The sequence below is a fragment of the Saccopteryx bilineata genome, chromosome 6 (genome assembly GCF_036850765.1).
Source record: "Saccopteryx bilineata isolate mSacBil1 chromosome 6, mSacBil1_pri_phased_curated, whole genome shotgun sequence".
Classification (NCBI taxonomy): Eukaryota; Metazoa; Chordata; class Mammalia; order Chiroptera; family Emballonuridae; genus Saccopteryx; species Saccopteryx bilineata.
In genome coordinates this window covers 200889712-200915320 of record NC_089495.1, presented here as the reverse complement: position 1 = coordinate 200915320, position 25609 = coordinate 200889712, and the positions used below count along the sequence as shown (strand labels likewise).

General features: G+C 53.5%; 2 protein-coding genes and 1 long non-coding RNA gene across 10 annotated transcripts in view; 2 read left to right on the top strand and 1 right to left on the bottom strand.

The window, feature by feature from the left end:
• The window catches only part of MANBAL (mannosidase beta like), a 29845-nt gene extending 25392 nt beyond the window's left edge, over positions 1 to 4453 (top strand). For 4 of the 6 annotated variants that reach the window (XM_066237784.1, XM_066237785.1, XM_066237786.1 and 1 more), the window contains one exon: positions 366 to 1067. In XM_066237784.1, coding sequence (XP_066093881.1) covers positions 366 to 473 — 108 coding nt within the window. In that variant the 3' untranslated portion in view covers positions 474 to 1067. Of the gene's footprint in view, positions 1 to 365; positions 1068 to 2150 lie in introns of those variants that run through there. The other 2 variants (XM_066237789.1, XM_066237788.1) reach the window with 2 other exon arrangements.
• LOC136309530 (uncharacterized) overlaps positions 1 to 21875 on the bottom strand; it is a 29781-nt gene extending 7906 nt beyond the window's left edge. The window contains exons 1-2 of the long non-coding RNA XR_010726298.1: positions 21759 to 21875; positions 5095 to 5331 (exon numbers count right to left, since the gene is read on the bottom strand). This is a non-coding gene — a long non-coding RNA (uncharacterized lncRNA). The remainder of the gene's footprint in view (positions 1 to 5094; positions 5332 to 21758) is intronic.
• Positions 21876 to 21981: 106 nt separating this feature from the next.
• SRC (SRC proto-oncogene, non-receptor tyrosine kinase) overlaps positions 21982 to 25609 on the top strand; it is a 48781-nt gene continuing 45153 nt past the window's right edge. The window contains exon 1 of one of the 3 annotated variants that reach the window (XM_066237779.1): positions 21982 to 22130. The gene's annotated coding sequence lies outside the window, so the exon portion shown is untranslated. The remainder of the gene's footprint in view (positions 22131 to 25609) is intronic. The other 2 variants (XM_066237783.1, XM_066237782.1) reach the window with 2 other exon arrangements.

The window sequence follows — 25609 nt, the reverse complement described above, 5'->3', positions numbered from 1 at the left end:
GTAGGCCTCCAGGGTGTGCGTTGCTGTTTCCATTTCACAGGCGGGTAAAGCAAGACACAGCAAAGGGAAACGAGTGGCCTGAAAGGTCACTTGGTTGGAATGTGGAGGGGCCTAGAGTCCACCCAGGCCTGTGAGGGTCCGAGGGCTGCGTCCTCCCCTCGGGGCCTGCTCCCCTCTCTTCACCGAGAACTGCCCTGTTGTAGGGATTGTCCTACGTGCGTGCGCATGCTGGGTCCCAGACCTGACGGCCCCACCCTCGTGTTTCTGTGGCGTGCTTCAGTTCGCAGTCCCTTCAGCATGATCTCATTGTGCCGGTGTCAGGCTTGATTCGCCTAAGCAGGGCTCTTCGTTTTGTCACCACGCAGGAGGCAGAGTCATCGGAGCCCAGAAGTGGGGAGGTGACCAGGAAGCCCAAAGCTGCTGCTCCTTCCGCGAACAAGAGGCCCAAGAAAGAGGCCAAGAAGAAGCGTTAGAAGACGAGACCTGTGGAGCCAGGTGGGAGGGGCGAGGGTCTTGGGGGCAGCCCTCCGGGGACCCAGCGTCCTGTTCCCTCACCCTTTCCCGGGCTCAGAGATCTGGACAGTTGTCACAGTCCCAGGTCCCAGCTGGGCAAACCACAACTTCCTCTTCCTTCTGCTTCCTTCCATGGTTTAGAGCCAAGGGGACTGAGACACCTGTGAGCAGAGGCTCTTAGAAGTCTGTCTGTTCAGAAGTCGGGTCAGATTACAGTTATGTTTTCTTCCTTAATCATGGTGTCCAGCTGTCAGTCACCCGCCTGTGGATTTACACTACGTTTCAGAGCCATTGTCTAAAGCCGACAAGCTCCGCCCTCTCCCATGACCTGTGCCCTGCACACCTCCTGCTAATCAGTCACTTTTGTCTCCCCCACTTGTGCAACGGAGCCAGGCCTCACCTGTTTTGTGTAGGTCAAGACGCCATGGTCGCTAATGCAATGTCCCACGAATATCCCACGTTTTTCATCCCCCTCCCCCAATTCTTTCATCCCCTGACCGGTGTGGAAAAGTTTTTGGAGAAGCCAACGTCAATAAACTGTCCTGCATGCTGAACCTCCTGTGTGCTGTCTGCTGCTAAGGGGCGGGGGAGCCTGGCCTTGCCCTGGGGGTGAAGGGAGGGCTCACCCGGGAGGAGTCGGCCGGCCCCTGGGGCTGAGGACGGCCAGGGCTGGGGGCGGCTCTGGACAGAGGCTCTGCGGCCATACTGGGACAGCGTTTCAGAAAGGGCCAAGTCAACTGCTTCGTGTGGCCCTTGGTCAGTGGAAACACTTGTGATGTCTGTGTGTGTGTTAGACTTTCCATTGGGACCAGGCTCTACTCACTCCCCAGTCCTGATGCCCGAGGGAGAAGCCGCTTGTCCTCAGAGTGGCTTGAGAAGAAGCAAGTGGAAGGCCTCACGTGGCATGGGGTGGGTCTCACAGGTCCAGCCACGTGCCCTGAGTCGACTTCCAAGAAAAAGCCTTGATTCTACAGTGACTGCGGTTGGCCCGGCTGGGTTCCGGTTTGCCAGACACTTTCCCCAATGTCAGGAGGAGGAGGCGGCGCGTAGGGGGTGAGCGTCCACGGTCTCCGTGGCAGAGGGACCGAAGTCCTGACCGCTTGAGAGGGCTGGAATTCAGACTTGGGCCCACACCCATGGCCCTTTCCTGGTATGTCAAAATACTCAGGGAGTGTCAGCAGGCTCGGTGCTGTCAGGGTCTCCGCACTGCTGCAGTGGGCCCGGTGTGGTCTCCCACCCAGTAGGCCTGACTCCCTTAAGTCACCTCCCATAGAGGCTGTTTGCCAGCAAACAGGCCTAGGAAGGCAGGGGTGTCCCCCCCTGCCCCACCCACCCCTCACTCCATACTGACTGTGGGCAGTTTGTAACCTTCGGCCCTCTTGGCTGCCCCTCCCTGGCTGGCCTCCCCCACCACGGGGCTGTCCTCACAAGAGGGGCCAGGTCTCAGGCCGTGGTCCTCTCATCTCCGCACGCACTCCCTTGAGGATCTCAGCCAGGCTTGTATCCGTCTTCCTACTCAGCATCTCCATTTGGATACAGTGTACATCTCAAAGCCAGTCCCTGATCTCCTACCAGCTGTCCCAAATCTGATCTTTTTGTGTTCTTCCTCATCTTAAAGAGCATTTTAATTCTTCCAGTTGCTCAGGACGGAAACCTTGAAGTCATCCTTGACTCCCTTCTTCCTGTGACGCTCCACTTCTGACCCTCTTATAGCTCCTTGCGACTTGACCTTCAAAGTCCAGAGTGAGACCTGTGTCATCACTTCCCTCTGCCACCACGGTCCAGCCGCCATCTCCTCACCCCAATACTGCAGCAGCCTCCTCACGGCTAGACTGTCCTCAACATAACAGCCAAAGCAGTTGTGTTAAATCCTGTAAGATCACAGCCCCCACTCGCTCCCATCTCACCGAGGTAAAGGCCAGAGACCTCACTGGGACCCACAAGGGCCTCCCAGGGCCACTTCACCGTCACCTTTCTGACCTTGTGAGAGACCACATCCCCCTTGCCCACTCTACTGCATCCTTGCTGGCTACCATCTTCCCCAGACACGCCAGGGCCTTTGAACTGGCTGTTCGCACTTTCTCTAGATACTGTGCCTCAAGTGGTAGGTGAACGGCCCTGAAAGATGTCTTCATCCTTATCCTCAGGACTGGTGACTGTGTGTTACTGTAACGTGGAGAAAGGACTTTGCAAGTATGATTAAATGAAGGTTCTCAAGATGGGGAGATTATTCTGGATTATCCTGGTGATCCTAATAAAATCACAAGGGTCCTTATATAAGGAAAAGAGGAAGGCGGGAAAGTCAAAGAGAAGATGGGATGATGAGAGCATAAGTTGCAGTACTGTGGGGCCATGAGCCAAGGGATGCGGGCAGCTTCTAGAAGCTAAGACAAGACAAGGGGATGGATCTTCCCTGGAGCCCCCAGAAGAGATACAGCTCTGCCAACTCCCTGAGTTTAGCCCCGCAAGACACCTTTGGAACTCCTGATCCCCAAAACTGTCATGTACTGCATTTGTGTTGTCTTACGCCACGAAGTGTGTGTAACTTGTTACAGCAGCAATAGGAAGTGAATACAGCTTACTTCCTTCAGCTTATTATACAGGGACGCCTTCTCAAACCCAATTTATAATTGTAACCTTGCCCCCAAACTTCTTTTTTTTTTTTTTTGTATTTTTCTGAAGCTGGAAATGGGGAGAGACAGTCAGACAGACTCCCGCATGTGCCCGACCGGGATCCACCTGGCACGCCCACCAGGGGCAAAGCTCTGCCCACCAGGGGGCGATGCTCTGCCCCTCCGGGGCGTCGCTCTGCCGCGACCAGAGCCACTCTAGCACCTGGGGCAGAGGCCAAGGAGCCATCCCCAGCGCCCGGGCCATCTTTGCTCCAATGGAGCCTCTGCTGCGGGAGGGGAAGAGAGAGACAGAGAGGAAGGGGCACTTCTCCTATGTGCCCTGGAATCGAACCCGGGTCCCCCGCACACCAGGCTGACGCTCTACTGCTGAGCCAACCGGCCAGGGCCGCCCCCAAACTTCTTATCCCTCACCCCTTATTAATTTTTCTTCTGAGCATGTACCACCACCTAATATGCTGTGTATTTTACTTTCTCTGTTGTCTTCTGCCTCGATTGGAATGTGAACTCTAAGAAGAAAGGGATTTTATTGTTCCTCCTTATAGATGAACCCCCAAGGCCTGGAAGAAGGCCTGGCACGTAGCAGGTGCTCAGCGAGTATTTGTAGCGTGGATGATATTAGGAGAAGGTGGTCTGCCCTGAGTACAGCTTAGTGAAGAAACATTCCGTGCACCCAGACATTCCGTGCCCTGTTCCCCGGATGAGGACGTGGAGGTGGCTGGAACGTACCTGGGCAGCCGATTCCATCGCCCACTCTCTGAGCCATCCTGCCGTTTCCCCCCCTTTCTGCTCTGAATTCTCAAGGAGGGCTCTTGGGGAGTGGGGTAGATTGGGCCCAGGTTCTGGAGGCATCACTGCCCAAAGGACTGTCTTGCTAATGGTTAAATGATAGGGTGAGGCTTTTTAGAAAAAATCGTGATGCCTTGGCCAGATAGCTAGGTTGGTCAGAGCGTCGTTCGGAAGCACAGAGGTTGCTGGTTCGGGCCCTGGTCAGGGCACATCAGGGGCAGCTTGATGTTACCCGTCTCTCTCCCTTCCTCTCTCGCTAAAATTCATTAAAAAAAAAAATCTTATTGAGGTGAATAAACATAAAATGAACTATTTTAAAGTGTACAATTTGGTAGCATTTAGTACATTCATAATGTTCCCAAATCACCAACCCTGTCTAGTTTCAAATGAATTTTGTCACCCCAAAAGGAAACTCCATTCAGCAGTCTCTCCCCATCCCCCTCTGCCCTGAGCTCCTGACGACCACCAATCTACTATCTCTTTATAGGTATAGATTTACCCATTCTGGATATTTTGAATAAATGGAATCACACACAATATGTGACCTTTTATGTCTGGCGTCTTTTACTTAGCAGGATGTCTCTGAGGCTCATCCATGTGGCATGTATCAAATCAGAATTTTGTTTCTTTCTATGGCTGAATGTGTGTGTGTGTGTGTGTGTGTGTTTAGAAGGCGGTATGGTAAAAGAGATTTTGAACTTGATTCCATGGAGATGTAGCTGTGTGGTGTTAGGCAAAGGAATTCACATCCCTGAATTTTGAAGTCTACCAAATGGGAGATCATAGAACAACCTTGCAGGGCTATTGTAAAAACTAGACACGCTGTGTGTATATATGGTGCCTAGAGCAAATAGTAGGTAGTTTATAAATGGAGCAATGAAAACAGTTATTCTCAATCCAGAACAAAATGATCATTAAGACATTCTGGGCCCTGGCTGGTTTGCTCAGTGGATAGAGTGTCACTCCAGTGCGCCAAGGTCATGGGTTCCATCCCTGATCAAGGCACATACGAGAAGCAGCCGGTGAGTGCATATCTAAATGGAACAAGTAAGTGAAACAGCAAGTTGATGATTCTCTTTCTCTCCCTCTCCTTTACCCCCTCCATCAAGTCAATGGAAAAATTAAAAAAACAAAACAAAAAACAACAACCAACCATTCTGACCTGACTGTGGTGGTGCAGTGAATAGGGCATTGACCCAGAACGCTGAGGTGTCCCTGGTTTGAGACCTGGAGGTCACAGGATTGAGTCACAGGCTCATCCACCTTGAGTGCAGGGTTGCCGGCTTGAGCCTGGGATCGTCGATATGATCCCATGGTCACTGGCTTGAGTCCAGAGGTCGCCGGTTGAAGTCCAAGGTTGCTGGCTCGAGCATGAGGTCACTGCCTCCTCCACCCCCACCTGCGTCAAAGCGCATATGAGAAGCGATCAGTGAACAACTAAGGTGCCGCAACTATTGAGCTGATGCTTTTCATCTCTCTGCCTTTCTTTCAAAAGGAAGAAAGAAAACATTCTAACCCGAGCCAGCCATGGTCTTGGCTTCCTCGTAAGATGAGCACGTCCTTAGTCCCACAGTCCTGGGAAACCCGAGTTCAGGGAAGGGTTCCAAGGCTGAACTCATGCTTGCTTTTGTAGTTGGATAACTCTTCAGATTTCTAGTAGATTTTGCCATCAGTTTTTCCCTTTCTCATTTATTCGGCAGTCCTTCACAGCGTGAGGGCTGGGAGCTGCGTGGCCCCTAAGGGGAGAGGAACTGCCTTTAAAACAAAATTCGAAACGAACTCATGAAAGGGGCTCATTAGTCATCAGGGAAACGCAGACTGAAACCACAGCGCAATCCAGAGTGACGGAAATCAAAAAGACTGACCACAGCAAATGTTGGGGAGTGTATGGAGTGACTGGAATGCTCAAGGGTTGCTGGGGGAAGTGTAAAACGGTCCAGCCTGCTTTAGAAGTCCATTTGGGAGTTTCTTTATAAAGTTCAACACGGATCTACCCTGTGATCCAGCATTCGACTCCTGGGTCTTTACCCAAGCGACATGAAAATATGTATCCATGAAAGTCTTGTACTAAATTCTACAGTGTTCGTGGCAGCTTTCATCGCAGTGGGCAAAAACTGGAAGTAGCCCAGACTCTGATCAACAGAATGGCTACACTAGCGTGCATTCATACAATGAAATACTACACACCGTAAAGCAATGATCTACTCATACACCCTATAACAGGGGTCCCCAAACTGCAGCCCCCTGAAGCTATTTATCCGGCCCCCGCCGCACCTCCGGAAGGGGCACCTCTTTCATTGGTGGTCAGTGAGAAGAGCATAGTTCCCACTGAAATACTGGTCAGTTTGTTAATTTAAATTTACTTGTTCTTTATTTTAAATATTGTATTTGTTCCCGTTTTGTTTTTTTACTTTAAAATAAGATATGTGCAGTGTGCATAGGGATTTGTTCATAGTTTTTTTATTGTCCGGCCCTCCAATGGTCTGAGGGACAGTGAACTGGCCCCCTGTGTAAAAAGTTTGGGGACCCCTGCCCTATAACATGAATGAATCTCAAGACTATTATTTTCAGGAAAAGAAGTCAAACGTCCCCACAAATAGATACAATGCATACAGTCTAGTTCTGTTCATAGCGAATTCTAACATAGACAACCTGGGGTGATAGAAATCAGACTGGGGTTCCTGGGAGGATTGACGAGGAAGGGCCATGCGGAAGCTTCCTGGGTAATTGCAGTGTTCTGTCTCTTGATGTGCAGTCATCAAAACTGAGTGTTTAAGATCTGAGCACTTCATTATGTGTAAATTTCACCTTAGCAAGAAATATTCGGCCTGACCTGTGGTGGTACTGTGGATAAAGCGTTGACCTGGAAATGCTGAGGTCACCGGTTCAAAACCCTGGGCTTGCCTGGTCAAGACACATATGGGAGTTGATACTTCCAGCTCCTCCCCCCTTCTCTCTCTCTGTCTCTCCTCTCTTGCCCTCTCTGTCTCTCTCTCCTCTCTAAAAATGAATAAATAAATAAATAAAAAGAAAAAAAAGAAATATTCCTGTGGGCCAGGTAAGTAAGCTATGTGCTTCATACACATCATGTCATTTAACCTGCCAGCAAACCCTATGAGTTAGATATTATGGTCTCTGCTTTAGAGATGAGAAAACTCAGAAAGGTTAATCAACTTACTTCAGGACACACAGGTAGAAAAAAGAGATTAGAACCCAGGCAGTGTGTGACCTCCAAAGCCCATGCCTCTGGGGTCCCTTCTTCTGCCTCAACACGTTCTCTTCCCTAAGATTTTTACAGATGGGGAAACCGAGTCCTAAGAGGGCTGGAGACGTGCTCAATGCCCCTTCGGTCTCAAGACAGAATCGAACAAGAACCCAGATCTCTTGAGCTTTCTTATTACATCACACCTTCTTGCTTGGGCAGAGAGGTCAAGCTCACTCCTACTTCTGCCCAACTGGGGATTGAGAGCTAAAAGTACAATTTTTAAAAAAGAGTTTGATACAACATTCATATTACCGGAGCCCAAACTCAGGGCATGGATACCTTGCGACTTCAAAATGAGAGACTGAGTTTTCTATCTATCGTTGTAGATCTTCGTATCATTCTAGGTGGGTTTCCTGTGAGTCCTGGAAGTTCACTGTTCAGCCTCTTGGTAATTAAACTGTGCTACCTGCCGGGGACCCCTCCAGACTCACCTGTTAACCTTTTTCCATGTCTTTTTGGCTGACAAGATGTCTGACCCCTCCGACATTCAGCAAGCTTCCCTGTGCTTTATTTGAGAGGAGCACGCATGAGGTGCTCCTAACCTCCCCCGACACACACTCCCCCAGTTGGAGTTCTGACGTGGATTAATATCAGAAACAAGGAAAATGGCCCGTCTCATTTGGTTTTATCTCGCATCCTATTGGTCAGCAACGTGCAGGGTGGCGGTCAGGCTCAGCCCGTTATGTTGAAAAAGCACTGTTTTCTCTGATGCTCTTAGAGTGGTACCACCCAGTGTTTTGGGAGCTTTTGGCTCCAACCATGATCTTTTCCTTCCCCCAAACGCTTGGCTCTCTGGAAGGAAAAAATATGTGTGTCCCAGCTCCCTCAGCCTCTGTCCACTAAAGGGAAACTTCGTCTTAAAATTTCTTGGTCTCCCCTTTAAAAGTCGCAGAATGTATCTCACGGTCCGCCTTTTCTCTGGAACTGGCAAAGGGCGCTGTGAATCACCCTGCTTCTGGGAATGTTTTGCTCCAAGAGCTTAAGGAGGGGGGGGGGGGTCAACAAGATGATAAACAGCCTCTTGAGTGATCTCTCCTCCCCCCACTGCGGGGCCTGGGGCCTATGACTTCACAGAAAGGGACCATAGCTGAGCTTCCAGAGGCTGCCCGGTCCAGCCCGTGTTTTGCAGACATGGAAACCCAGGCTTTAGCCTTCGTGGAAGGCGAGCTGTGGCAGGATCAAGGCCGTGTGAGGGTGAATCATCCCCGCTGATCGTGAGCCCCTGGATTGTGCCTTCACCGCTCTGAGCTTCAGCTTCCTCCTCTGGAAAATGAGGGCAGGAAAATGGAGTCCTGTTGGTTTTCAACCATTGTAGGGGCTCCCTGCATCTGTCAGGCTGCCTGGCAGAAATGCTGAGTCTGAAGTGTGGTACTCTGTCTTCCAAGCCAGAGAAGCATCAAGGCCTGTGGCCCTGCACCAGGCACCAAGCTGTTCATTTCCGTTGAAGTTGGATCAACAAACACACCTATGTCCACGCTCTGTCCAGACCCTGAGCTGGGCACTGGGACACCAAGGTGGATCAGATGTGGCCCCTTCCTTCAGCCCGTAGGGCCAGGTAGACACAAAGACAATTATAAGAGACTGGCAAGCCTGGTGACGATTATGCCCAAGGGACTTTGGGAATGCAGGCAGGGCTCTAACTCAGCCTGGAGAAGAGTCCCCGAAGGCTTCCTGGAGGAGGTGACAGTGTCAGAGGCTTAGCATCCTGTGGCACTGATCAAAGAAGGGGATGGCCTAATGGAATGAGACCTTGGGCAACTCCTTTGCCCACTCAGGGCCCAGACATTTGAGGCCCTGGCCCTGCTCATCTCTGACAGGCCCACGGTCCTCAGGGGGCATCAGGGTACCCCACCGCCCTCACAGCATTGATCAAGTCTCAGTTCGAGCCAAGAGAGGTGAAAGTGAGTCAGCCTTCCCTCCCCTGACCCTGTGCCTCGCCCTTAGTCCACTGGAGAGTTGCTGCGGGCAAGAGGGCTCTCAGTGCTAACAAAGAAGGGCTTAGGCACGCTGTTGGCTGAACGACATTAAAAAAGAAATTATAATGCCTGACCAGGCAGTGGCTCAGTGGATAGAGCATTGGACTGGGACGCGGAGGACCCAGGTTCGAGACCCCGAGGTGGCTGATCTCGGCGTGGGCTCATCTGGCTTAAGCACAGGGTTGCTGGCTTGAGTGTGGGATCATAGACATGACTCCATGGTTGCTGGCTTGAGCAAAGGGTCACTCGCTCTGCTGTAGACCCCTGGTCAAGGCACATATGAGAGAGCAATCAGTGAACAACCAAGATGCTGCAACGAAGAACTGATGCTTCTCATCTCTCTCCCTTCTTGTCTATGTCCCTATCTGTCCTTCTCTCTGACTCTGTCTTTGTCAAACAAGAAAAAAAACAAACAAAGGGAAATTATTATTCTGAAGTGTCTATCTCTCCAGCAAGCCGCTGGAGTTAGAGTCCCTGATCCCAGAGGGCCGGGCGGTGCCCCAGGATCCTGAGCTCCTGTTAGCTGCCCCGCCTCTCTGCCCTTATCCGCCAGGTTTAGCTCCTGGGCAGCGCGTGGCCTCCTTGCTCTCTCCACCTCCTCTTCTCCCATTCCCTCCAGGACCTCCTGTGATCCAACTCCCATGCCCGCCTCCCCTGCACCCACACTGCCTGGGCTCAGCTGCTCCCTGGCTCAGTCCCCCAGACCCTGTCATCGCTGTCTTCTCCCCCGTCAACGTCAACGTCAGGCTGACCTAGAAGAAACCCCTTCGGAGGCCTCTTCCTGTAGACTTTTAGATGTGAGGGCTCCTTGGGGCTCTACATGGCTTTCTCCTCATCCCGTACACAACGTCCTACTATGAGCCTCAGTTTTCTTATCAGTGAAATGGGTATAATAATAGTTCCTTTTCCAAGACGTTGATGAAGGCACTAAATGAGTTAATATACAGAAGGCACTTCGCGCCTGAGTGTGTTCAGTAAGTGTTGGATGAATAGTACTAGTTTTTTTTCAGCATCTCCATAGATACGTAATAGATTTCTTCAACATAATTTGGCCCAAACTGAACTCTTGACTCCCCCGCCCCCAGCATGCTCCTCCTCAGGCTTCCCCATCTCAGTAAATGACAACTCCACCCGCTCGCCCCAGAAGCCTGCGGATCGATGTTGATTCCACCCTCTCCGTCCACCCACGCTGCTGAGCCAGGCGAGGACTGTGAGGCGCTTCCTCCCAGCGCACTTGCGTCATGCTCAGCTCACCAACCCCCCTGCCGGGGCTGAGCCACGTTCACCCCGAGGGCTTCCCGGCTTCCTTGCTGGCCTCCCTGCCTCCACCTGCCCCCTTAATCCTCCCCCATTCAGCTGCCAGTGGGATCTTTCAAAACCATACATTGGATCGCGTCACCCCTCCTTGCTTAACATCCACAGGAGCCTCCCAGTGCCTTTAAACAAAGGTCAGGTCCCTCGCCACTGCGCTGGAGGCTCCAGGCCCTCTCACGGGCTCTAGCTTCTTCTCCCACGATCCCCCCCCCCACACCATTGTGCCACCCAGACCAATGCAAGCCAGTTCTCACCTCGGCACCTTTGCCTGAACGTTCTCCCCATCTTCCGAGAGCCACTCTTTCATCCTTCAGGCGTCAGCTAAAACTCACCTCCTCTGAGAAGCCCTCCCTGACCTCCTGTCTTTGCTCCCTGCTCCATCCTGTCTCCTGTCCTAGCAGGTAGCACAACCTGTATTTCTGCAACAATAGCTGTGTTCCCTGATTTACCCACCGCCTGTCACACCAGCCTGTGAGCTTCACTGTGGCCGGGGCTGTGCGTATTTTAACAACCAGCATGCCCTCCCCCGACAGTGAATGTTTTATCAACCCCCAAGGCCTCAACCAGACCTCCAGACCTGGGCTCTGTACCTTGGGGAAGTTTCTCACCCTCTCTGGGCCTTGAGTTTCCAGTGCCCTGCAGGTAGAGGGGTCTGGCTGGTGATGGATGACTCCTCCCCCCTGCCCTGGCCCACGGCTGCCCTGACTGGCCCTTCCCCTGCTGTTCACTTCTCAGGCATGTTCTCTCTTGTTGACACCTAGAGTGATCTGCAAGTGTTTGCCGAGGTGAGTGGCATCAAATAGCCCTGCCCCAAGGCCCTGGAAACACGGATGCCAGCACCTCCAGGAATGAGAAGGCTGCAGGGGAGCCGGGTCAAGACCCAGGGAGCAAATTGAGCACTTGGATGACTAAATATGTTTCATTATTGGGAGGTCACTGTGGTGGGAAGTCAAGCATAGATCATAAGCTGCAAGAGGCCTGGTTCAAGCTCAGGTTGTGGGGAGGAGCTTCCCTGCCCACTCTGGGCCTGCCCCAGATCCAACCATCTGGATGGGAGAGGCGGAGGCCCTGGGGCCACATGGAGGCCGGCTCCTTCAGGCTCCTTCCTGGCTCCTCTGGGCATCCCCACGCCCCTGAGCGCCTGCCTGAGCTGGCAGGGGCACGGGGAGGAGGTGAGGCCAGATCCGGGGCGTGACCTGGGGCAGGATGGCTGGCTCAGTTCCTGGTCTGGCAGCCTGAGCTCGTGTGCTAGCCTTGGGCAGGAGCTGGGAGGGGCTTGGAGCTGTTTCAGGGAACCTGGGGAATTCAGGCCTGAGATTCCTGTCCCAACAAGTGTGGGGCCTGTTCAGTGTCAAACCCTGGTCTGGGTACTGCTGGGGCACAAGAATGAGCCAGGCCCAGACTCTATCCACTGGAGCTCCTGGCCGGTGGCGGGAATGGATGGGTTACAGTGAGCAATCCTTCTGGAGTGCAGATGGGGTCCTGGAGGCTTTGAGGCTGGAGGGTGAAGGAAGGGAGCAAAGAATGAATAGGATTCACCAGGGAGGAGAGGCAGGGAGGACATCTCACGTGGAGGGGACGCAGGAGCAAAGGCCTGGAGGCGAGACCCCCAGCGTAGCTGGGGGGGGGGAGGAGCAGCGGCTCAGCTCTAGGGGAGGATGGGGACAGGAGAGGCTGGTGGAGCCCCGTGTGGCCTCCTCAGCATGAGCTTTGGCCTGAGGCCACAGTGGAGCCACTGAAAGATCCGGGATGTGTTCTGGAAAGAGGAACATGAGGGCTGTTATAGGATGAATCAGGGCTGGAAAATCAGGGGCCAGGAGATCATGAGGAGGCCGGGATGATGTCTGGATGAGCCAGGCCCCACCTGCGTGTGGGGCAGGGGACAACAGGAAGGGGTGGTTGGGCAGGTGGAGGCCACGGGTCTCGGGTGTGGGGGCGGAGGGGAGGCTGGGGATGTCCACCGCTGCCTGAGAGGGTGGAGCAGGTATTTCTAAGCCGGGGACCTGGGAGGCGGCCCTGTCAGGGAACAGAGTTGTGTTCTGCTTAGGAGAAGTGGAATATACTGGGTCGCAGGATAGATGCTGGGGGCTGTTTCAGGGAAAGACCTGGAGGATGAGGGACAGGTGGGCCGCAGCTCTGGAGAGAGGCCAGGGCTAGGGGTGGCGGTGAAGCTGGGAGGGTGGTCCCTTCTCAGGCCTTTCCCCTCTGGCTTCCTGGAGTCAGGAAGCAGGTTTGGTTCGAAGGATGAGGGAGTTACCAACCCTGGGGGGCAGCCTGATGTCCAAGGACAGGAGTGGGGGACCCGGGCTCCAGCCTCCGTCTTTAGGATGGATATTTCCGGGAGGTGTGTTGAGCCTTATTCGAGGTCTCCGAGGAATAGGGAGCCTGTCAGGTTGCCTACAGCAGTGGCCTGTTTGACACTCCTTCTGTTAGCCTCTCTCCTTCGCCATCTCTTCCTGTTTCCGCATGCGTTCCCTCACTGAGGTGTGGGATCCCTTCCCAAATGAGGACTCATCTCGGGCTCCGCTTCTGGAGAGCCTGCCTTAGATGAGGTCTAGTTGCAGCCATGAGACTGTGGGCTCCTCCTGGTCAGGCACTGGGCTGTGTCCTCAGCCCCCAACCCCCGCCCAGGGCCCACGAGTGCCCCCTCCTCATCACCTGCCTGGGGGGCGTGGTTGTGGATGTAGAGGGTGGACCAAGGCCGCGGGGAAGGGGAAGGAAGCACAGCGTCTCAGGAAGCTCAGCGTCATGGGACAGAACTGGGTACTTCGCATGGGAGTCTCTCTTCCTCCTCAGAGGGAACCAGAAGCAAAATGAACAGTAGGCCCCCAGGCAATGTGCCTCGAGGAGCGGCCCAGAGTGGGTGGGGAGAGGTCCGCTGCATGACCAACTCGTCCTGGAGGACTTTGGCCCCAGGAGGCACGAGCTGGGGAGCCCTGTGACCAGGCCTGGTATTGGGCAGCCAGAGCAGTCGGGGAACAAACACCCACTGTGAAGAGAATCGCAAATAATCTATATTGCTTTCTATTGCCCCAGTCACATGAGCTCATGGTAGAAATCTTAACAAATACAGATAAGCGCAAAAGAAAAAAATGATTAAGGTCATCTGTGATCCCTGTCTCTGTCCCTGGGACAACTGCTAGGGACAGCACAGGTTTATCCCTTTTATTTACCATATTTTTCACTCCATAAGATGCACCTGACCATAAGACACATCTAGGGTTTTAAGGAGGAAAATAAGAAAAAAAAAAGCCCTGGCCAGTTAGCTCAGTGGTAGAGCGTCGGCCCGGCGTGTGGAAGTCTTGGGTTCAGTTCCCGGCCAGAGCACACGGGAGAAGTGCCCATCTGCTTCTCCACCCTTTCCCCTCTCCTTTCTCTCTATCTCTCTCTTCCCTTCCCGAAGCCAAGGCTCCATTGGAGCAAAGCTGGCCCAGGTGCTGAGGATGGCTCCTTGGCCTCTGCCTCAGGTGCTAGAATGGCTCCGGCCACAATGGAGCAGCACCCCAGATGGGCAGAGCATCGCCCCCTGGTGGGCATGTCAGCTGGATCCTGGTTAGGCACATGTGGGAGTCTGTCTGACTGCCTCCCCCCCTCAATTGTCACTTCGGAAAAATAAAAAATATTCTGAACCAAATGGTGTGTTAAAATATATAATAAAATACCGTATTTTCCCCTCCACTTTGGGGGGAAAAAGTGTGCCTTGTGGAGTGAAAAATATGGTACCTATGTTCACCTTTTTTTTTTTCTTAGCAGAATGGGGTTATATTGGTAATACTATGATATCTTAATCACCTAATATAGCATGAATTCTTTTAATGGCTCCACGTATAGATCTACATTGTTAATTTTAAAGCTGCCATAGTTGTCCACTTTCCAATGGAATCTTACGTCGGCTACACCAGAAATAATGACAACAGTAACACCCATTTACTGAATGTCCAGCATGTGTGTATCGTGCTAATCTCTAAACAGTCATGTGAGGAATGTGCAGTCATCCCTAGCTTACAGATGAGAGGACCAGGGTGAGAGGGGTCAGGGGACTTGCCCGAGGCCACAGAGCTGTGGAGGCAGGATTCAAAGCCAGGTCTCCGCAGCTGCTCTTAACCAAGGTGATGGGCCACCTGGTGGGTCCCCTTCCTGGACCCCTATATTTGTTTCCGCCCAGAAGTTCTGATGATTAGGGCCCTGTGCACTCATGTAACCAGTTCCTTTTAGAGGGAAACTTTCTATTGGGGATGGCAGGATGGGGTAGAGGCACTCCTCATCATCCCTTCTGCCCGGTCCTTGGAAGGTTGTGGAAACTGCACTGGCCAGAGCGGGAAGGGACTTGCCCAAGGCCCCACCGTATAGAGCAGCGGTTCTCAACCTGTGGGTCGCGACCCCGGCGGGGGTCGAACGACCAAAACACAGGGGTCGCCTAAAGCCATCGGAAATACATATTTTATTTAAAAATGTATTGTATAATAAATACGTATTTTCTGATGGCTTAAGGAGATCCCTGTGTTTTGGTCGTTCGACCCCTCCCGGGGTCGCGACCCACAGGTTGAGAACCACTGGTATAGAGGCTGCCCCAGACTGGAGTCCTGGCTTCCGATCCCCCAGCCAGGCTATAGACAAAGCATGCAGGATGCACGGGACACAGGGGTTACAGGCCCAAGCTCCAAAGGACAGGGGCTGTGCCAGTCTTGGTCACGGCTGCATCATCTGTCTCCAAGTCTGGCACAGGGCCTGCCATGCAAGAGGCATGAATGGATAAAGAGGCCTGGGCAGGGAGCTAAGCTGGGCTCAGATGGGCTGAGAAGGGCGAGTGAGTTTGGAAAAGCAGAGAGGAGACGGCGGGGGATGCCACATGGGCAGATGTGTGGAGGCAGGAAAGAGAAAGTGAATGTCGGAGGCTGGGAATGGGACCATCAGAAGACTGACCAGGCAGTGGGTCTGGGAGTCTTTGAGTGCCCAGGGTAGACCAATGGAAGCTCCAGTCCCAGCCTTTGGGACAGACCACAGCCACCACAGAGCACTGCATGGGTAATTCCTGAACAGGAACAGAAGGAGGAAGTTCTCTAAGTGACACTCAACCAGACGGTGAGTGGGTGGCATGGCTTGGTTTCATTTCCAGAAGAGTCCTGGAGTTATTGGGCTCTGCCACCCACCCCCACCCTTGCCCACCCCCTGCCGCCTTGGCCCTTGACTTAGGGGACGATGAACCCCAAAGACCAGGGTACCCAGAAAGGAGGCATCAAGGGCAGGGAACGGGAAGTCCCTTTGCATGGGAAAGCCCAGGAAGAGTGGCCTGACACGTCTCCTCTGGAGGCTGGGGTTGCAGTGTCCACATCCTGCCTTCTTGGCAAACTTCTTTCCAGCCATCAAGACCCAATCTAAGTGTCCCGCGTCTGGGAAGCTCCCTGAGAAACCCCTACCAGAGAAAACTTCCCGCTCCCTCTCTGAGCTCCCCCAGCCCTCACACTGCACTTTCAAATACAAAAAAAGAATACTGTCTATTGAGCGCTGGCTGTGAACCAGGCTCTGCCTGCGTCTCGGCCTCGACACCATACTGGGTCCTCTCAGTGTCCCCAACAGTCAGTTCTGTCACCCCCTCCGTTTCACCCAGCAGCACAGTGAGGCTGAACAAGTTATGGGTGGCAGACGGTGGGGCTGGGTCTTCTGGATATGGAAGCTCATGGCTCCTCAGTCCCTCCTGCTCAGGGTGTTTCAGCATCTGTTTTCCCTTCTGGCTTGAAAGCCCCCAACGGGCAGGACAGGGTCTGTGTCCTTGGACAACTGGCCCAGAGACAGCACTGACCTTTGGACAAAGCTTTGAACCTCTTCTTCACCATGATGGTGACCTGGGTTGATGCCTTGTGTCCAGTAGGCATTTACTAAATTCCTGTGACATTGAGGAACATTCATTCTAGTCCCGGCTGCCATAAACTTGCAGTGTGACCTTGGGAAAGTCAATTCCATTCTCCAGTCCTCAGTTTTCCCGGCTTCAGAAGATGGCTCTCTCGGCTTCCTGCCTGTCCTAAAATTCTGTCTAATCCCACCACCTATTATTAGCATCTTGTATTATAACTAATGAACCAAGTTGATATATTATTAGTTAATATGTTATTAACTAACCTCCATACTTTAATGAGAGTCCTTAGTGTTTCCCTAATGTCCTTCTTCTGTGCCAGGATCCTGTCCAGGACGCCACGTTACATTTAGTCATCATGTCTCCTTAGGCTCCTCGTGGCTGCGACAGTTTCTCAGACCGCCTTGTTTTTTACGACCTTGACCATTCTGTCAAGAGCTGTCAGCTATTTTGCAGAACGTTTCTCTATTGGAATTTGTTGGTTTTTCTCGTGATGACACCGGGGAAAGGGGGTCCTGGGACGAAAACCACAGAGGTGAAGTGCTATTCTCTTCATTATCATACGAAGGGGACATATTATCACCGTGTCTCCCCCCTGTCGACGCTGACCTTGGTCGCCTGGCTGAGGCAGTGTTGGTCAGGTCTCTCCACTTGGCGAAGTCACCCCCTCCTTTACACTGTCCTTCTGGGAAGGAAGGAGATCACTGTGAGCAGTCCATACCTAACTAGTGGGGAGTTCAACTCCCCTTCTTGAGGGCAGGGTATAGGGTTAGCATTCTTTCTTCTTTAATGTCTACTTTTTGAAATACTCTCACAAAACAATGTAATGTCCATCTCTTTCCAACAGGCCTGGAAATGTGGGAGACGGAGACACCCCCTGAGGAGGAAGTCAAGGCTGGGGTGGCGGGGATCAGTGACTGGCTGGGGCTCTGTGGGTCCCGCCTCTCCCTCTTGGACATGAAATATGTGAGAACCAAGGCTTATGGAAGGGTTGGGCAGAACAACCGCACCGGAAAGCCTGACTCAGAGTTTCAGGCTCAGGAGGGCTTGAATTCTGCCTGGGTTTGAATCGGAGGTCCGCCCTCCCTCCATGTGGCATGTCACCTCGCCTCACCTCAGTTTCCCCGTCTGTGCAATGGGGATAACAATGGCTCAGACATCGAGTGCTGTGAAGAACAGATGAGATGCTCCACACAGAGCCCCCAGAACAGGGGGCACTGCCCAGGAAACGTCCCACAGCGTGGCTGTGAGCTATTTTTACAATTGTTCTTTGAAGCTCTCCTGTTGGAGGCTGTCCCAGCAGGCTCCTAACCCCTCTGACCGGCGAGGGTCACAGTCCCGCTGCAGATTTCCGCCCTGCCCTCTGCCCTCCTGCCCAGCCAGGGAGATCAAGGGCCCTGGCGGCTTTTATCTCCGCTCACAGACATTCTGAGAGCCGGCAGAAGGAGGCTTGGGCTGGAGGGGGCGTCGCTCTGCCTACCAGTGACTCTCTTGGTGACCTTGGGAGAGTGTCTGTCCCTCTCTGGGCCTGGCCTGTGGCCTGAGGGGAGTGATGAATGGCTGACTTCCCTTAGGCAGGTCTTTTCTGCATGTGACATCCCTGTGTCATCTCCAGAATCTGGAGAAGTGTTGGGGCCTCCAGCTTCCCATTGATGGGGCCGTGAGGATTTCGATTATGTGTGGCTGTGCTCTGTGGTTAGCGCGGTCATCCGCATGTCGTCACTTGGGCTCCACCCAAGGCTTGTCCCATCACTGCCTGGGATGCTGGTCATGCTTCCCGGTGGCTCCAGGCTGTGAGCAGCTCCGGACGGAGACCAGACTGGGTTGGTTCACTGCTAGGTGTATCCCTGCACCTAGCACAGACCCTCACACACAGTCGATGCTGAGTAGATACCGAAGGTCCAGAGGAAGGGAGAGGAAGGCTTAGTCCACGGCTGCGGGTGGGGTGGGGCGAGTTCCGGGCAGGGGGACCAGCAAGTGCAAAGGCCCGGGGACGGAAGGAGCTGCTGGGATGGAGCGACAGCCCGGAGACAGGCTTGACAGAGTTGGGATGGGGCCTGGGGCCCGTCGGGGAGGCCTGAGCGATAGGCTAATGGACTGATGAACCAGATAGCTCTGTGTAAACTGTAAAGTGCGGTGCCACGGAGGTGGCAAGCCCAGTCTATAGTCTCAAGCTAGAGAGCCTGCATGTTCTTCTACCCTGTCCTTTAGCCTGGAGCCGGGTGGCTCTGGGCTCACAGGAAATCATCTGGGGAATGACAGGGCCGATCTGGAATATGCCGGTGAGTGCCTGTGATGGGTTAGGCCTCCTGGTCACTGCTCCAAGGGTTTGAGGTGGGCACAGCCAGAATGCCACCATCAAGCCAGAGCCACCAGGGCCCTGGGTGAGGTGTGGGCAGCATTCCTGAACCCATGTCATGAAAAAGGTTTTTTTTTTTTTTTTAATTTTTTCCTTTGATTTGAGATAGAGAAAGAGAAAGGGAGAGAGAAGGGGGCAAGGAAGACAGACAGAGAGAGAGAGAGAGAGAGAGAATCAATCCGTTTCACTTAGTTGTTCCATTTTAGTTGCACGCTCATTGATTGTTTCTCAGACGTGCCCTGATCAGGGGTTGAACCTGCAAAGTCTGGCATGCTGGGTTGACATTTTATCCACTGAACCACCTGGCCCGGGCCGGAAAGGCTCTTGCCAAAGGGTCTGCTGCCAGTTGTACGGGGCCAGGCCTCACTCCACACCCCATCTTGCCCTCGGGACTGCTCTGACCCAGGTCAGGGAAGGAGGGAAGAGGTTCCTAGAGACAGACGACTGCGCACAGCAGGCATTCGCCGTCTCAAGGATGTTGCCATTAATATCTGTCCTCTGCGGAGCGCTTTGGGTTAGGAAATTATCCTTCTTGGTGTTCCAGGCCTGGCCCAGGGCTCTGTCTACTGTTGGTGGTCAATAAACGTTTGCTGTCCATTAATGATGATGAGTGATTTGTGCGTATTAAGCAATGAGTTGCTAATTTAACTAACAATGTTTTAAGCAAAAGAATGCAGAAACGGTCACTTATCCATCATGCCAGATCACCAATTCTTGCATCTGGGAGTTGGTGAGTTTGTCCCACTTTCTTGATAAGTAAACTGAGGCTTAGAGAGGGTGGAGTCACACAGCTAATGAATAAAAGAATTGGACTTTGAACTCTTGTTGGATGGGGTTGGGAAGCTAGAGATATGGGGTGAGCATTCCTGACAGGGCAAAGGCCCAGAGGGACTCAAAAAGAGTAGATATTTCCAAGGCTCGATAATAAAACCATTGTGCTAGCCACATCCTCCTGCAGGGCCTTTCGAGAGCTGAGACAAGTCCTCAGAGCCAGTGGTGGTTCTAGATAGAAGGTTGCGTCTGTGCTTGGAGAGCCAAGACTCCTAAAGACGGCCCCACTGCTCCAAGAGATTGAGGGGTGGGAACAATAGGGCTCACGCACACTGAACTGCCAGCACCTCACTGCATCCCCACGGGAGTCTTCTGAGGGAAGCACCCTGAGTTGCCCATTTTTCAGGCTGGCAAACTGAGGCTCAGAGAGATGGCAGGCTTGAGGTCACATATCCAAGAAGTGGTAGAGCTGGGACTTGAACTCAGGTCTGTGGGTTCAAAGTCTCTGCTTTTAAGCCCTTTGCCATCCCTTCTCTAGGAGCCTAGGACTTTTAGTTGAACTCCTTGGGATAAATATAGCGATGTACTGGTGAATATTTAAGAACCAGTTCTCCAGAAGGAAAAAAAAAACCACCTTGATTTGCAGTGTTTGCCACTTTCTAAGGTGTAAATACTCCCACAGTGGCTAATATCAAGCTACCAATCATGGAAGTTGGAGTTGGGAAAAGATGAACACAATTTGCTTTTGCAACTGGTAAGAGCCAGCCCCAGCACAGGACTAGATGAATATCCCATTCCGAGCCCAGTGTGGCCAGTAAAGACCTTCAGACATGTCTGAGGAGTGAGCGAGGGTTGAGAAACCTGCTTCTCCAGGCAGGGGCCCGCCCAGGATCCTCCGAAGCTGAGGCTAATCTTTAAGCCAGGCTTGCAAACAAGTGCAGCCACTTCACCAGCCCAGAAGGGCCTCTGGGGCTGGCTCTACAGCTGATTGGCTATGTGACTCCCAGCAGCCCCACCCCGCTCAGGCCTTAGTTTACCAAGCAGAACAGCTAACACTCGCTGAGTACAACCTCAGACATCCTCATACTTGTCAATTTTAAACTTCCCAGGAGTCCTCTGTGACCGTGTTCACTCCTGTGACTTGTACAAGGTGCAGCAGGTGGGCAGCTAGCCTAGACTTGAACCCAGATCAGTCTGGCTCAAGGCCTTGCTCCTTCCTGGTCTCCTCGATGCTCTTTTTTATACCCTGAGGCCTTTGCCTACCATATACTGTACTAGGGTTCTCCTCCCAGCTCCTCCCAGGGGGTGTCCAGGCCCGGTGCCACTCCACCTGGCTGGGACTTAAGTTTCCCATCAGAGAAATGGGAGAACTTTCAGGGAAGCAAAGTGGAGACAGGTGGTGGTCTTTATAGCTGGATCCAGGCCAGCCTCCCCAGGTGCCATGATTCCAGGACAGGTGGGGTGCTTACCCCTAACAGGGCGGCCTGGGCCAGGAGGGGGTGGGAGGAAGGGGGCTCAGATGGTGGTGGGAGGCTTTCTGGCTGGAGCAGCATTCCCCAACATCCACTTTCTCTGCATCTGGGTGCCGGGTGGATTTCGCCTCTTTTTTGCTTAAAAGTGTAATTGTCACTAAATACCTGCTTTAGCCCCTTCCTCAGTGATAATAACCAGAACTGATGACTTTGTTGGGTTGCCTTAGTTACTTTATTTTTAAATGCTTATTTATTAATTTGTGTGTGTGAGAGAGAGATAAATACTGATTTGTTGTTCCACTTATGCATTCGTTGGTTGATTCTTTTATATGCCCTGACCGGGGATAGAACCCGCAACTTTGGACAAGACTTTGAGCTACCCAGCTAGGGCTTTAGTTACTTTTTTTTTTTAAAGTACATTAAAATGAGCTCATTTCTCTTAAAATAAATGTTTCTCTTCCCCACACTGTCCCTCAGGCCCCAGTCCCCACTTTGGGAAACTAAGGTCAAGGCCAGAGTCCAAGGCCAGGATTCTTGCAGGTCCTGGCCCTTCTCTGTGCCTCAGTTTCCTCATCTGTAAAATGGAGATAATTACCCCCCAGCCCAGGTGGTTGTTAGAAACAGATCCTAAAGTCCACCATTTAGCATGGCGCCTAGAAAGGAGCGAGCGCTTCATTAGTGCTGATATTATTTGTACTATTACTAATAATCGCAGGATAGGTGGATTTGGAGTAAATAGGGTGGGCAGGCTGGGGGAGTTAGGGAGAGCATTTTGGCACGAGGACGCTTGGGGGTCCCCCAGAGTGGGGCGCTCTTACCGGGCGCGGTGAGGGGCGGGGCTCCTGCGGTGTCTGGGTCCCCAAATCCCCCCGCGCCTGGGTCTCTCCGAGCCACCGGCGGGAATCCGTCCCCGCGCGCTTCCTCCTTCCTCCTCCTCCCGGCGGCGTGCCGGGCCCCTCCTCCCTGCTCGCGCACTCCCTCCCTCCTCTTCCCTCCCAACCCCGGGCCGCCACCGCCTCCTCCTCCTCCTCCTCCTCCCTTTCTCTCTCGATCTGTCTCTCCCGGCCCGGAATCCATTCCGGCCTGGGAGCCGGAGCGGCCTGGCAGCCGTCTGCCCGACTCTCTGGCCGTCCGGCGGTCCGACCTCCGGTGCGCCTGAGTGCTGGTGCGTCCACTGCCCACTGGTCCAGGTGAGTGTCCCTCCGCCCCGCCGCGGGCCCCGTCCCGGCCGGCGTTGGGGAGCCTCCGCTTGGGGACCACCGGGCGTCGGATCGCCGGGCCGCGGGGGCTTCTGTCCACCCCTCCAACCCCCCGGCGGGCCGAGCCAAGATCCCGGGGCGCTGGGCGGGCACACCGGGTTTGCCCAGCGCGGCCTTTTGTTGTGATGCTGTGGGGGGAGGGGGCTCGGTGTGTGTGTGGGGGGCGGCTGTCCGGCGGGACCTCCTCCGGCTCACCCTCCATCTACGAGCCCCCTGAGAGCAGCGAACTGGCCCAATCTCTCAGGCCGGGTCTAGGCCAAATCCGAAATCTGAGCCAGTCGGCGCCACCTCTGGCCGTGGCAGCCCGGCCTGGTGCCCCCTGCCCGGGAGGGGTGGTGGAGAGGGGACAGGCAGGCCTGGGGGCACCGGGCTGGGGACACCCGGCTGGGCACCAGAATCTCTGCTCTCCTGGGGCTTTGGGTAGGGCCTGGTGCCACTTGCATGGAAGGGACTGGGCCAGACTGCTTGGTCCCTTCTGCTCACAGACCCCAGGCTCACTTCTGGGTAGGTAGGCCCAGCTGCCTTACCTGCCCAGAAGTTGGCAAAAGTTTTGGGTTTTCACCAACAGGCTGAGTCCATCTGTCTGTGTGGGTTGGGGTTGGGGGGTAGGTGTCACTGCTGTGTGTCCTCAGACAACTGCTTTCCCTCTCTGAGCTGGGGGAGGGGGACATTTTATTAGTGGCAGGTGGGCCTGGCTAGGGGAAGGATGGGGGTGAACAAAAGGCGCTCACCTTCAGACCAACCTGAGTGTGGGCAGAGCATGTGTGGCCCTGGGTGAGGCTTTCTGAGCCTCAGGGACGCTCTACAATTGGAACAGTGGTCCCTGGGTGTCCGGGTGCAAGTCCAGGCCCAGCCACAGTGAGTGGAGACCAGACTTGGTTTCAAGAATGGGCCAGGCTGGTCCTGTTGCTGACTCTCTTCTCAGCCTCCTGGCTTGGGAGCCAAGACACCTAGGCTTCTCATCTCACTGGGTGACCTGGGCCAAGGACTGTCCTCTGGGTCCCCATATGTGGAATGAGAATGCACAGGGGAAGAATCTATGTGTTTCTGCCTGTAGCAGCTTGGCATGTAGTAGGTGCTTAATAACTGAACACTTAACTGGATGAATTGTCTAAACCGGTGCGGGGAGAGGTTGCTGGCCCTGGTGGGGCTCATCTCCAGAAGAAGATGGGTTGGTGCTGGAAAAGCCACATATTAACTCCCTGAGAATGAAACAGTTCCAGCACACTCCTGCCACCCAGCAGCTGTGTGACCTTAGGCAGTTCACTGCTCCCTTCTGGGCTCAGTTTTGAAATGGGCCAATGAGAATGATAGCCGCTAACACCTAGTGAGCGCCTCCCTGGAGGGAGGGACTCTTGTTTATCCTCATTTTGCTGATGGAGAAACTGAGGTGCAGAAAGGGGAAGTGACTTGGGCAAGGTCATGCAGTAAAAGCTGGAATTAGAACTTGGACCTCAGAAACCCCCAGTCGGGCTGCCCTTGCACCCATCCAGTGTTGGCGGAGTAGGGGTTTCCCAGTACAGGACCTGGCGCGCTGCATTGTTGGTAGGACTATACTGATGAGTGCTTGCGTGGAAGCCACGAGGCCTTTTTGGTGATCTGGTGATGTGGTGTGCCTCGGTGATGTGGTCTTTCCACCCAGGGAGATGATTTATAGTGTGTCACCTCTCTCAGCTGACTGCCTGTGCAGGCCCTCCTGTGTGGCTCCTGGGTCTTGGCTCCTGACGGTGTCCCACCAGGGATGCTTTCTCTGCTAGGAGCTGCCAGGCTGCTCTTGCTCTTTAAGGCTGAGATTAAGGCCAACCTCCCCCAGGAAGGCCCTCTTCCTTGGAGCCTGAATTGTCCCTAGCTCACAGCCAGTTCTTGCTTTTGCTTCTTCCTTGATTTTGACCTAGGGGGTGGGGCATTGTCTGGCTCTCTCAAGCCTTGGGAGCCAGGGAAGAGATAGCTCAGTGGCCTACTGATAGAACATAGACCCCCGCCCCTTGCAATTCCCCTGGTCCTCACTTAACTCTGTTTTCCCAAACCCACCTAGATACAGCATCCGTGACCACTGACCACCTACTGTGTGCTAGGAGCTTTGAGCTCAGGCTGAGCAGTGTGCTGATGGGGTTTGCAGTGGGAGCTGTAGGGAGGCACCTGCAGGCATCAGAGGCTTCCAGGAAGTGGTGCTGAGGGGAACAAAGAAGAGGACAGGGTGCTCTTTCTTCCCTTCTGCTCACATACTTCCCAGGGCTCCTGGGCTCGTAGGGAAGAGTTCGCTTGGCTGGGTCCTTGCTGAGGAATTGTGAACAGATCCCTGATATGCCAGAAATTTGGGTCTTAGAGTGTGAATCAAGTAGCAAACAAGTTGCCAAATAAATTAATATATAATCACAGATGTGATAAGGGCTCAGAGAAAGAGGTGTGGGATACAGAGGAATCTTGAAGGAAGTGCAGAGGATTTGGCCAGGGATGGAGCTAGGGGAAAAGGACCAGGCAGCAGCAGCTACAAGTGCAAAAGCCCTGAGGCAGAGGGAACTGCATGTGCAAAGGCCCTGGGGTAGAGGACTATGTGTTGTTGTGGAGAAACACTGGGGAAGCCTGTGGGTCTGGAGCAGAGGGACTTAAGTAGATTGGGTGAGAGGTGAAACAAGTTGTTAGCAGCAAGACTGGCCCATGTGGGGCCACGTGGGCCTTGAGGAGGAGTTTGGCCTTCATTTCACACAGGGCGTTGATTGGTGTCCCCTGTGTGAACAGCTCTATGCTGGAGGCCAGGGGTACACAGCTGGCCAAGAACTAGATCTGTGGGCTGGACTCCCAAGTATTCTGTGGGGGGCCTAGATCAGGTGTCAAAAGGAGGAAGAGATATTTGAGGCTGGGCTTTGAAAGTGGAATAGGAGTTCACCAGCAGGAAGGCAGGAGAGGTTGAGAGCCAGGGGTTGGAGAAGTGCAGTGCAGGAGCCTGGAGGCTAGGAGTGAGGTGGGAGTAGGGAGGTGTCAGCTGGAGACCAAAGGTATGGAAAGGGCTCAGGAGTCAGATAGGTCTGGGTTCAAGTTTTGACCATTTTCACTTGTGTGTCTTTGGGTTATTCACTGTATCTGCCTGAGACTTAGTTTCCTTGTCTTGAAAATAGGGATAATAAATATCTCTAACAGGTGAGGTATAAAGGAGGGTTGTATGCCTAGAGGCTGGCACCTGTAGGCACTTAGGGAAGGGGACCTGCCTTGTGTGGCATTACATTGTGTGGGTTGGTTGGCCCAGTGGGTCTCACCTCGCCAGCTGTGTAGGGAAGGCTTCCCCCCTCCACCTCCAATTTATTGGTTGATTTTAGAGAGAGAGGAAGGGAGAGAGAGAGTTATAATCTGTTTCTGCATGTGCCGTGACCAGGGATCGAACCCCTAACCTTTGGCATGGGGATGATGGTTTA